The 13,976-nt window shown below is 31.5% G+C and overlaps 1 protein-coding gene across 1 annotated transcript in view; it reads left to right on the top strand.

Moving 5' to 3' along the window:
* LOC114341794 (WD repeat-containing protein 26) overlaps positions 1 to 13,976 on the top strand; it is an 84,386-nt gene that overhangs the window by 52,413 nt on the left and 17,997 nt on the right. The window contains exons 7-8 of the mRNA XM_050651799.1: positions 1,591 to 1,769; positions 4,261 to 4,477. Coding sequence (XP_050507756.1) covers positions 1,591 to 1,769; positions 4,261 to 4,477 — 396 coding nt within the window. The remainder of the gene's footprint in view (positions 1 to 1,590; positions 1,770 to 4,260; positions 4,478 to 13,976) is intronic.

Below are 13,976 nucleotides of genomic sequence, written 5' to 3'. Positions count from 1 at the left end.
CGTGATTTTTTTATCAAAGTTAGCATCACCTTGTGGAATATTCTAGCATTTATAAAATAGTAAAATAAAATCCAACTATAGCCTCATGTTTTCTCAACATTTTATTTTTTGATTCTTTCGCTTACATCAGACCATAAAAAAGTTAGGTACTTTAACAACTAGCCATGATTTTCATCAATGCAGGGTGTTTTTTTTAAATAAGTATGGCAAACTTTAAGGGGTAATTCTGCATGAAAAAATAAGGACAGTTTGCTGTATGTATAAATGGTATATTCGCAAATGATTCGTTTCTGAGATAGAGGGTGTTGAATCTCTTGAAATTTTTCTTATAAACTGACGGTTTATTTATTGCTTTCAAACCGGTTGAAATATGCAAATTAAATTTGGTGGGTTTTAAGACGTAGTTATTGCACATTTTTTAACATACAATTAAGAATTTAATATTCACCATTGGCGCGCATACGGGTAATATGACGGCTCTTATTACCCGTATGCGCGCCAATGGTGAATATTAAATTCTTACTTGTATGTCAAAAAGTGAACAATAACTAACTCAGCCGGTTTTAAAGCAATAAATAAATCGTCAGTTTGTAAGAAAAATTTCAACACTATCTCAGAAACGAAGCATTTGCGGACATAGGTTTATAAAACAAACTGTCATTATTTTTTCATGTAGGAATCCCTTGAAGTTTGCCATACTTATTGAAACACACCCTGTGTTGATGAAAAACATGGATAATAATTGTGAAAGTATCTAACTTTTTTATGGTCCAACATAAGCGAATGAATCAAAAAACAGAATGCCGAGAAAACCTGAGGCTATAGTTGAGTTTTAATTTGAGTATTTTATAAATACTAGAATATTCCACAGGGTGATGCGAACATTGAGAAAAAACAGTTTTATTGGTACACCCGGTATATAATGAAAATTTACTTGTTTAGCAACAATATTATTACAGCAATATTGTTAAAGAATGAGGCTATAACATATTAAAAAATCAATTAAATCGGACAATAGGTTTAGGAAATTCGAGGCATCAAAAATGACCCATTTTTAAGGTGACCGGTTAATTTTGCACCCCAGTGTATATTAAAATAAAAACAATTAAAAAGAAAGACATCTTATGTTTCATTTTTGTTCAGAATTGATCAATAATTCCCCTTACGTAAGTTTCAGTCTCCCAGACCTCATCAGAGGGGCTACATGATCACCAAATAGATCCTACCACATATACGTGATCTGATGAGGTCTGGGGAGACTGAAACGTACGTAAGGGGATGATTGAACCGAAATGAAACATAAGCTGTTTTTAGTTTTTCATTTCACTCATATTTTGAGTACACGGAACCAACTTCCGTTGGAATTATTCCTAGACGAGTAGACGAAATGTGACTGCATATTGTAGAGTCCCATTCGTTTCCTTTATTCGTCGTCTCCTTGCCTTATAAATTGTAAAAGGCAGAGATAAAGGATGTAACCAGAAATTGGTTCCACGAGAGGTTTTCAGATTTACTGATCTGGGACTTCTCATTTCTTTAAAAACTATTAATTATTGATGATTATCATCTAAAAATGTTTGTTATTTGCAGGTTGGAGGTGTACGAGGACATTTTTATCAATGTGATTTGAAAGGAAACGTTTTGGACTCTTGGGAAGGCGTCAGAGTAAACGGCTTGTGGTGTCGTCAGGATGGTAAAACTGTATTAGCTTCAGATACTCATCATAGAATAAGAGGCTACATTTTCGAAGAAATGACTGATCAGCAAATGTAAGTGAAAGATAAATATTGAACTGAAATTAAATAGTCTAAAATTTTCATTATACAGGGTGTAACAAAAATACAGGTCATAAATTAAATCACATATTCTGGGACCAAAAATAGTTCGAATGAACCTAACTTACCTTAGTACAAAATATGCACATAAAAAAAGTTACAGCCCTTTGAAGTTACAAAATGAAAATCGATTTTTTCGAATATATCGAAAACTATTAGAGATTTTTTATTGAAAATGGACAAGTTGCATTCTTATATTGTATATGGTAGGGGAGCAAAGTATGCTAAATGTGCAGTCACTCGAGCGCTTTTGGGACCTATTGGGTTGTGAAGAGTATGTCCTAAAACCAAAAAAAGTTAAGTAAAGTTTTCCATTTTAGTGGGCGCTTGCCATTTTTTAATTTAATTTTCCATTTCCAACAATCATTTTTTCCGATTATAACGCCATCTATGCATAATTCGAAAAAATGTTTCGAATAAAAGTTACTTATTTTTACGTAAGGAATCCAAATCTGCAATAAAAAATGAGGGCTCCTATTTAAGATTTTAAAGTAACCCCCCACCCCACATCCATGGGAGTCGTGTTTGGTACCATTCGATAGATTTTTCAAAAATATTGAATAAGTGTATTTTACAGTTTTTCGATCTGATGTTCATTTCGCGAAATATCGCGGGATTCGTATTTAAAATATTAAATTTACCCCCCACCCCTCTCCGTGGGAAGTCGTGTTTGGTATCATTCGATAGATTTTTAAAAAAATATTGGGCACATATTTTTTAGTTTTTCGATCTGTCATTCATTTCGCGAAATATTCGCTTTTTTCTTGTGAAACTTTGGGACTCACCCATTTCCTTACGCCCGGCTCAAATCGTCAGATTTTTGAAATATACACTCTTTTGTATGTATACTTAACTTACCTTATCTTAATCTGACAATTTCGAGTTTTTTTTTAAGGATAGATTTTTTTTTCGGGCCCCCTTTAATGAACTCCCCTGTGTTAAGAGCCAATATATGGTAGAGGTACATCTGCAGGGTACCAGGTTTCTCCCATATGCTAATCTGACGCGCTCGAGTAACTGCAAAAATCCCCGCTTGGGCTCCCGTACCATATGGTAGGAACATCTTAAAGAATAATTCTACTTGAAAGAAACAAATATAGTCATTTAAGTGAAATACGTATAAATATAACAAAACTAATAAATTGCGGTAAAAGTAAAATAAAAATCTATGGCTAACAGACCCGCATCCAAGCCATTTTCACACACACACACATAGTGAAATTTGTGCACCCCATAAAAATTTTATGGGGGTTTTGTTCCCTTAAGCCCCCCCAAACTTTTGTGTACGTCCCAATTAAATTACTGTTGTGGTACCATTAGTTAAATTCAATATTTTTAAAACTTTTTTGCCTCTTAGTATTTTTTCGATAAGGTAGTTTTTATCGAGTTGGGGATTCTTTTTAATATGTTTATATAAAAATTTCATGAGGGTTTTGTCCCTTTAAACCCCTCAAATGTTTGTGTACGTTCCAATTAAACTATTACTGCAGTACCATTAGTTAAACACAGTGTTTTTAAAACTTTTTACCTCTTTGTATTTCGAGAAGGCACCTTCTATCGAGATGTGGCTTCTTTTTTAATATGGTTCAAAACATACCTAAAAATGTAAATCATAAATAAATTTTCATATTATTACAAAGTCTCCATAAACGTACTTAACCATATACAAATTGTGGTGGATTTGACAAATTTATTAAGAATTTCTCGATAAAAACTGACTTTTCGAAAAAGTATTAAGAGGTAAAAATTTTTTAAAAACATTGTGTTTAGCTAATGATACTACAATCATAATTTGATTGGAACGTACACAAAAGTTTAAAGGAACAAAACCCCCATAAAGTTTTTATGGGGTGTCCAAATTTCACTATAATTTTTTATTTAAATGCTACTGCCATAAGAATGTCTCATGTCCAATTTCAATAAAAAATCTGTAATAGTTTTCGATATATTGGAAAAAATCTATTTTCATTTTTTAACTTCAAAGGGCTGTAACTTTTTTATGTGCACATTTGCACTAAGGTAAGTCAGGTTCAATCGAACTATTTTTGGTCCCAGAATATGTGATTAAATTTATGACCTGTATTTTTGTTACACCCTGTATATCACGAGCTTATTATGTACTGACAATTTCGATTTTCTTCCAAAGAACCAGTAAAATTATCTATATTTGATGTTTCATGTGTTCTTTCCATTTTAGCCTGACATCTAATTTATTTGTACTATCAGCAAACATATCAGTTGTGGTTGTGTACCGGTATATCGTATATATGCAGCAGATAAGGTTAATGGGCCTAAAATGCTTCCTTGGAGTACTCCAACACTTATTATTCCCAAGTTAGAATAACAATCTTCATATTTTATTCTAAACAATCTTTCACTAATATACGATTTTAATAATAATTGATGACTGTTTTCCAATTTTCAGTATTCAAGAAGATCACCCAATAATGTCTTTCACCGTCGATAAGAAAGACAGATTGGCTCTCTTGAACGTCGCCACTCAGGGTGTTCATCTATGGGATTTAAACGATAGATGTCTGGTAAGAAGATATCAGGGAGTAACTCAGGGACATTTTACAATACACTCCACCTTCGGTGGAGTTAATCAAGATTTTATAGCCAGTGGCAGCGAGGATAATCAGGTAAGAATACTGCATTTACTTTTAAACGTATTTCATTGTTTATAATGAAAAGTATCTCTCTAATGTGGTTTGTGAGGTAATAGGTCTGAATCCCGCGTATGGAAAAAAAGTTGATTAATAGCAAGCTGAAAATTTGTTAAAAGCTTAAGGGTGCCTAGTCGGATAAACTTTGATATATGGGAACACTGTAACAGGGGCAGTTTTAATTGTGGAACAGGTTAAAAATTTGGAACGGACAGACCACGAAAACGGCACATTTATTTTGTCCGACAGAACAAACTTAAACTCTCCGAACAGAGATTAAACTCTCATGCAAAAATCAGACTGCTATTTATCACCTGTCATAATTCCTGTCATTTGACATATTCTACATGTTCCACTCATTAAAACGCCCATTTGGTGATAAATAGCAATCTGATTTTTGCATGAGAGTTTAATCTCTGTTCGGAGAGTTTAAGTCTGTTCTGTCGGACAAAATACATGTGCCGTTTTCGTGGTCTGATCGTTCCAATTTTTTAACCTGTTCCACAATTAAAACTTCCCCTGTTCCAGTGTTCCCATATATCAAAGTTTGTCCGACTAGACACCCTTAAGCTATTAACAAATTTTCAGTTTGCTATTAATCAACTTTTTTTTCATACGCGGGATCCAGACCTATAATAGCTCCAAGTGAAAGCACAAGATGCAAAACAGTTTTTTATTTAATAAAATTAAAGACGCGAAGGAGAAACCAAATGGAGTATACTTAATTTGGCTTAAATTCCTCGACAACTAAGGCCTTTGTCATGGTACAGTTGATTTCGCAATCAGATTATGTGTAGTGTGTCTTGAGTAAATGTCTTGTTGCTTTAGTAAAGTTGACTTCATTGAATTTACAAAGAGAGGCTAATTGTATCTGAACGTCTGTGGTCAATCAGGTGAGTACCAAAAGGTACTTCTTGAGAAAACAGCCCTGAAAAAGTGGCTGGGTCATCAATAAACTTAGGATAGCGAATATGGTAGCTATCAACATGATATCCAATGATCCATAACGGTCGTGGAACTAGAATAACAAGAAGCATATTATTGAGACCTTACTTTTTTACTCTTAAAATTGTTTTCTTGGGTATTGGTATAAAGGTGACGTTTGGATCCACCATTATTAATAAGATCAAGACCTTTTACAAAGAAAATGTTCTTCTGTTTGAACTGTTTGTTTTTTCAATGTACCTCCAGTAAGTTATCATTTTCGTGGTCTTCTCATTGATCTCTTCCTATTGGGGAACCGTCTCTCGCCGTCTTTACTACTCTATTTGTTGTCATTAGGCTTATGTGGTCGTTCCATTTTACTCTTCTGTGACTTACCCGGCTCTTAATGTTTCTACCTTGCATCTCCGTCGTATATCTGTACTTCTAGCTTTGTCTCATAGTATCTGACCATCGAATTTTCGAATGATTATTATCTCTGCTATTTCTAGCATGCCTTCTGTCCTCTCTGTGTCAGGTCGTGTTTCTGCGGCGTATGTCATTATTGGTCTGATGACTGTTTTGCAAATTCTGCCTTTCATTTCTGATGACAAATAAAATGTCAACCCGACATTTGTATTTCTCCAGATTGTTTTATTCAGGCAACTTGCGGGCTCTGTTTGCTCTATTCTCTACATCTTCTACTTCTGTTTCGAATTTTCCGTAGCTAGACAGTGTGATGCCTAGATATTTAAACTCCATCACTTGTTATATTGTCGACCCTCCAGTCCTAATTTACATCTTTATAGATTTTCTGATAATATAACCATACATTTAGTCTTTTTTGGGGAAATTAACATGTTAAATTTTCTGGCAATTATATTAAATTGGTGCAGCATACGTTGTAAATGATCTTCACTTTGAGAGATTAGTAGTGCATCGTCTGCATAGCAGATTATTTTTCTCCCATTTGGTATCATTTTTTTAGTTCTTACTTTTTTATTATTTTATTCATAATTAGCTTGAACAATATATGATTCAGGGAATCCCCCTGTTATCCCATTGCCAGCTTTAATTGGGTCAGTTAGTTCTTCTTCTACTTTTACTTTTATTGTGTTGTTCTGGTAGATACAAGTATCTCTCTTGCGCACAATAAAATGGATAAGTCCTTTAATTTGGACACTCTCAAATGCCTTCTTAAGATTCACGAAACATAAATATGTCGAAAATTGAAGAAAAAAAATCTTCTTTGTAAAAGGTATTTTATTTAAAACCCCAATAAAGGGCTACATTAAATCACAGAACGTTTTCGCTCCAAAGAGAGCATAATCAGTGTTCTAAGCCTAAAATAAGTACAACCATAATTAGTGAAGACAAGAGTAAAAATTTTTAAAGGTTGACCAAGATAAAAAATTAGGTTATAATTACAAGCTTTACATGCTAAGCCACCAAAAATACATGGGTTAAAACCCTTAAAATGCCGACCAGAAGTCTTACATTGGCGTATTATATATTAAACAAGTTTATCTTGGTCAACCTTTAAAATTTTTTACTCTTGTCTTCACTAATTATGGTTGTACTTATTTTAGGCTTAGAACACTGATGATGCTCTCTTTAGAGCGAAAATGTTCTGTTTTTTAATGTAGCTCTTTTTTGGGGTTTTAAATAAATATACCTTTTACACAGAATTTTTTCTTCAATTTTTGTAATTAATGGTATACAGCCATTTACAGGAAATTTTTCCTTATGGATTATAAATATGTCGGTTTGTTGTATTCTAATGATTTATCTTGCACTTACCTCATTATAAATACAGTATGTCCCTGTAAGTTGTATCCATATGGAAAACTTTTTTATTATTAATTTTACGAAAAAAAGTTATTCTTTATAAAAAGCTCTGCATGGTCCAAAACCTAAGATTTAACCATCAAATATCAAATTTTTTGAATATTATACGAGGTATGTCAAAAAGTTTGAATTTCACTCAAGAGTAAAGTAGCTTTATTTTTCACAATATTGAAAATTGCTATTATGAAAAGTTGTTTGGAATTAAAAACTGTATTAAAGTATGCAATTACATCCTTCTAATTGAAAATTTTTTTTTTGAAAAATTATGGATAACTAACATTATTTTCAGTTATTTTAATTCAGATAACTCTTTTATTATTAATTTTACGAAAAAAAGTGATTCTTAATAAAACGTTCTGCATAATATAAAATCTAAAATACAACCATCTTATGTGAAATTTTATCAATTTTATACGAGGTATGTCAAAAAATATGAATTTCGCTCAAGAGTAAAATACGTTTATTTTTCACAATATCAAAAATTGTTATTATGAAAAGTTATTTAGAATTAAAAACTATTTTTAAGTATGTAATTACATCCTTCTAATTGAAATATTCTGAAGTATAAAGGTACTTTACTTTTGATCTAAATTTATCTTTTTTGACATACCTCGTATAAAATTGATAAAATTTGATATAAGGTGGTTGTATTTTAAGTTTTAGACCATCCAGAACTTTTTATTAAGAATCACTTTTTTTCGTAAAATTAATAATAAAAGAGTTATCAGAATTGAAATAACTGAAAAAATAATGATCGTTATCCATAATTAAAAAAAAAAATTTTTTTCAATTAGAAGGATGTAATTGCATATTAGAATATAGTTTTTAATTCCAAACAACTTTTCATAATAGCAATTTTCAATATTGTGAAAAATAAAGCTACTTTACTCTTGAGTGAAATTCAAACTTTTTGACATACCTCGTATAATATTCAAAAAATTTGATATTTGATGGTTAAATCTTAGGTTTTGGACTATGCAGAGCTTTTTATAAAGAATAACTTTTTTTCGTAAAATTAATAATAAAAAAGTTCTCCATATGGATACAACTTACAGGGACATACTGTATAACGTTGGTGCATGGTCTTTCCGACCTAAAACCTTGTTGTTCTTCAGCTAATGTTATAATTTCATCAAGTTTATTTGTTATCACTTTGGTTGTTTATTTTAATGTTGTGTTTAATATATATTAATTCCTGTCTAATTCTCCGGATCCGTGTCTTTTTGAAGATAGTATTAGGGTGCTTGATCTCCATCCTTGTGATATTATTTCTTGTTCTATTATTTTTTAAATCACTTTAATCGTTGTTTGGTCAGATCTTGTCGTACATACTTTAGGAATTCATTCGGTATTCTGAGAATGAAGAAAATGTTATATAGTAATATACAGGGTGAGGCAAATAAAGGACCTATTAGAAATATCTCGAGAAGGCAACATAATAATGAAAATTTCAATTAAGAAGTTTTGAAGAGTCATCTATTTAACCCTTAAGTACTAACACACCGTCTCTCAGACGGCATCGTTTGTTGAAAGTGGGATATTTCCCTTCCTAGAAAAATTTGAAGGTCATCCGTTTATGACTTTTCAAGTTGGGTTGTTATTTACTAGTATTGAATTCGGCAATTTGATGCAGGTTGTTATTCGAAAAATATTTAGACTCAAAGTGTGATTTCCGTCTAATAGACGGGGTGTTAGTGTTTGTGCCCAGTTCGTCATTAAACATAATGTGCCCCAGTTCGTCAAAAAGTTCAAATAAGGGGATAAAGACTATGAGGAAACTCTTTTGAAATGACTTGATGAGGTAGAAGACGACGTAAGCGAAGTGGGATCAATTTGTGATGAAAATGTTGCCACTGACTACCATTGCTACACTGTACAAATTTTAGTGCCTGTCAGTTTTTTTTTGTTTTAATATTTTTTAAAAAAAATTTTATTTTCATGTTTATTACTCTTTGTTTAACTCGATTATAAATTTTTATCAAGATTCTTTAATTTGTTTCATTTTTATCACACTTTTTTTCAGGAATAAAAAGTTACACAAACAATCCTGCCATTCTTGTTATAATGTTTTGTATTTTAATAAATACAGAAAAACTAGATCAATTACTGTGTTTTTTAGATAAGTAATACTTTCAGTAAGTCATCGAAATATTTTTTTGCATTATAATATTTAACAAAAGAAAAATAACCAGTAAAATGTGAAACCCGTCTGTCAGGCGGTTAGTTAGTGTTTGCGCCATTGATTTAAGATGTTAGTACTTAAGGGTTAATGAAAATATTTTCATCTATTTGCTACTTTCGGTTATACCGGAAGTTGCTTATAACTTCGTTTTTTTAAATGGGACACCCTGTATATTTTTAGATTTTTGAATTCTCTTCGATGTCTTCTTTCTTAAAATATGAGGTTTTGTAATGTTATACAGGGTATTTTAAAAGATAATTACGTTTTTTTATTAATTTCGTAGCAACATTCACACCCTGTACAATTGTAGTAGTTTGACATCTAAAACTCTACTTACGTTCAAATGATTTTTAATATAGTCTACTATTGTTAAGAATCATTAGTATAGCTAAATTTTTAATTTCAGTATACAGGGTTGGTCGAAACTCGGAATGAGTATTTTCTGAGTTTTCTTAAATGGAACACCCTGTATTTTAGTATTGTAATGAAGTGATATTTTATGGTACTTTTTTATTTCTTAAGCATTCCCTATACTTAACTGCTTTAATTTGTGCTTAATTGTTAATCGCACCAACAATCTTAACTACGTAGGTATTTTGATTGCTAAACCATTATTGGTAATTTTAAGGATCAGTCTGGATTAATATGTATGTATTTCTGAAAAATTATTTGTGACTGAATTTTTTCACGGCCAACCTAATAAAATTTTACGTATTTTTTGTTGCAGTTAATGTTTAGCTTGAATCGCCAAAAACTCACAAATTAAAGCAATTAGGTATGGAGAATACTTATAAAATAAAAAAGTACCATAAAATATCATTTCATTACAATACTAAAATACAGGGTGTTTCATTTAAGAAAACATTCATTCCGAGTTTCGACCAACCCTGTATACTAAAATTTCAAAATTAGCTATACTAATGATTCTTAACAATAGTAGACTATATTAAAAATCACTTAAACGTAAGCAGAGTTTTTAATGTCAAACCATTACAATTCTACAGGGTGTGAATATTGCTACGAAATTAATAAAAAAACGTAAATATCTTTTAAAATACCCTGTATAATATTACAAAACCTCATATTTTAAGAAAGAAGACATCGAAGAGAATTCAAAAATGTAAAAATATACAAATGTCCTATTTAAAAAAACGAAGTTATAAGCAACTTCCGGTATAACCGGAAGTTGAAAAGAGATGAAAATATTTTCATTTAATAGATCATCCTTCAAAACCGCTTCAATCCAATTTTCATGATTCTGTTGCCTTTAGTTCTCGAGATATTTCTAATAGGCCAGTTATCTGCCTCACCCTATATATTTATTCTTCACCTTAATTGTTTATTAGGACTACACCATTATTTGATTTCTCCTTTGAGGTGATTTCTCCTTATAGTTTGAAAAGTGTTAGTGGCAAGCATTAGATTTTTAGCATATTTTCTAATAGGCGAGCGGCAGCAACCCCTAAAATTACGTTGTACCGACCACGAAAATCAACTTTAAGGCGAATGACCAATTTTGGTCATTCTTTATGTTTTTGAGGTCGCTGAATCCAAATATGAAGTTTTTTTTTTTTAGAATTGGTGGAACATGTTCAAAAATCAAATTTTATGCAAAAATGCGAAAAATCAATTTTGATGATTTTTTAAATTTACCTCGCTGTATCTTCGGTCGCTGTAAATATTTCCTACTGAAAATTTTACTGTGTCATCTTTGAAGTATTTAGACAACAATGTGATTTATCCAAAATGTTTAAACCAGTTAAAAGAGGAGTTGTTAATTTTTAAACATTTTGTGGTCAGATTTCGTTAGTTTCATGTTTACTTAAAAAAGATGAGTAACAAACTTTTTTAGTTTATAATTTTAACCAACACAGCAATAAAATATACGCTGTACTTAAACTGCCGTCAAACGGTCTTGCACTATAATGCCGTTAACAGCTATGACGTCATTCGTATGATGCGTTTGACGGCATTTTCTTCGGCTGCCGTTCGCTTTCACTTGCAGTTCAGCACGTATACACGTGGTGAGTTAATGCACGAGTTGACGATTCTTCTATCTTATTTTATTATAGTGCCCGTCTCAGTATACAGTTACAAGCGTTATATTTGTAACTAATTGTTAATTATTGTGGGAATAATGAGTTTGAATTTGGAAAACTTGAATGAATTAGGCAAGTGTGATTATTGAGCGTCCGTTCGTTTTATAAATATTGGTACTTTTAGTTAGGTTAAGTATTGGTATGTCAATGATGTTAAAAGTTGGCGATACATTTTCCTCATTTGCCGATGCAAATCACGCCATCCCGTAACTTGGAGAAAGTACATTTACCACGTTTTGGAAACGAGATGCACGTACTATTGCAAGCAGTAAAATTAAGAGGCCGATAGAAAGCTCTTTAATCTATTATCAACTTATTTATGCATGCAATCATGGTGGAAGGAAGTTCAAGAGCGGTGGAAAAAACATTCGGCAGTCTTGGACATTAAAAGAAGATTGCCCAGTACATGTACGATTCAGGGCATCGTTAGATGGAAATGCGTTAGAAATAACGTCAATTCAAACTCAGCACAATCACTGACAGCAATAGTACCACCAAAAAAAAAAGAAAAGGAACCCCAAAACATTTCCAAATAAATCCAGGGTTCCATTCCAAAGAAAGGATTAAATTTCTATTGGGACCGTGCAAGTTCGGCAAAGCGACCTCTATTTCTACGCTCTGTACTTTTATTCGCACTTTTAATTATATTGGCCAATTATATTAGTCCTGGTTGCTGGATAATTGTCAAGGCCGTAATCCAAAAAAATATTAAGAAGAAAAAATAAGATGCAGGTTATGTTATGCAAACGTAAACAAGTGTATGTAGTAAATAAAATTAGTTATTAAAATGCAGTACTGCAAGCAAAATACAATTAATTAAATTTACCTTTATATAATAATTGCATATCACATCAATATTGTGGAAATATATAATTTTTCTGCTTCAATGACAGAAGGTATGAAATATACGTCAATTTGACAATTTCAATTGACAATATGAATTATTTAAGATAGTTGCAATATTTCTCCGCGACTCGCGCACGGTCGTTTCTCGTTTCCCTTCCAAGTACTTGCACACCGCGAATAATTATTTTTTTTTCTTAGTTTACAACAGGTTTTACAATAAATAAAGACTAGTTTAATTATGTATTTATCATTGCCCATAATTAAAATATGTTTCAATACTTCACTTTGTTTTCTTTTTCGTTTATAAGAAAATTTTCTAATATTAATAAATTCTTTATCAGAAATAATTGATACTAAGATTGCCAGCCTCCAAGCGAACGGCAGCCGAAGAAAATGCCGTAAAACGCAACATAAAACTGACGTCATAGCTGCTAACGGCATTATAGTGCACGACCGTTTGACGGCAGTTTAAGTACAGCGTAAAACGCAATTCATAAAGACGTTTTTTAGAAAATTTTAAGTCAAAATTTGCAATAGGAAAAAAGTTATGAGATTTTATATACGAGCGGCACACCCAAAAAAAACGCTTATTTCTCAAAATACTGACCACGGTGTAGTGAATTGCTAATTTTGGTAATACTCTATGTTTTTGATGGTGCTGGAAACGAAAATTATGATTATTTTGAGTTTTACGTGGGGGAAACGTTGTCAAAATCGCAATTTTACCCTAAAAATAAAAAAATGAAATCACGTTTTATTGCGTTACAACTCTGTTCCATTTTAATATTTTTTTCTGAAATTTTTACAGTATATATTTCTCACCTTTTGAAGACAATGGGACATGCTTCAATCTTTCTGTCTTATTGTAATAAAAGTTACGAAATGTTTAAAGTAAAAGGTGCAGGTTCCTGAATTGCAAAGTTCAACCGCAAAAGTTGAGTGACAAAATTTGAAATTTAGCTTTTTAATCAATTTTATGTTAAAATATAGAGTACAAAGAACAAAATGTTTTATAGAAAAAAATAGTGCATCTTTTAATTAAAAAAAAAACCTATATCATTTTTTGATATTGTTGGGTAAAATTGCGATTTTGACAATGTCCTCCTATCTAAAATTCAAAATAAACCTCATTTTCGTTTTCAGCACCATCAAAAACCTAAAGTAAGGCCAAAATTAGCCATTCACCACACCGTGATCTCGAGAAATAAGCGTTTTTGGGGAAGTGCCACTCGTCTATAAAGTCACATAACCTTTTTCCTATTACATATTTTGACTTGAAATTTTCCAGAAAACTTTTTCATGACTTGTTTTAATTTTGTGTTCATTAAAACTATAAACTAAAAAGTTTGTCACCCTACTTTTTTAAGTAAACATGAAACTAACGAAATCTGACGACAAAATGTTATATATAACTTCTCTTTTAATTTACTTAAACATCTCGGATAAATCTCATTGTTATCTAAATTCTTCAAAGATAACACAGTAAAATTTTCAGATGGAAATATTTGCAGTGACCAAAGATACAGCGAGGTAAATATAAAAAATCATCAACATTGATTTTTCGCATTTTTGCATATAA

Source organism: Diabrotica virgifera, chromosome 5 (assembly GCF_917563875.1).
Source record: "Diabrotica virgifera virgifera chromosome 5, PGI_DIABVI_V3a".
Lineage (NCBI taxonomy): Eukaryota > Metazoa > Arthropoda > Insecta > Coleoptera > Chrysomelidae > Diabrotica > Diabrotica virgifera.
The sequence above is the reverse complement of the archived record's forward strand: the minus strand, read 5'-3'. Positions and strand labels throughout refer to the sequence as shown.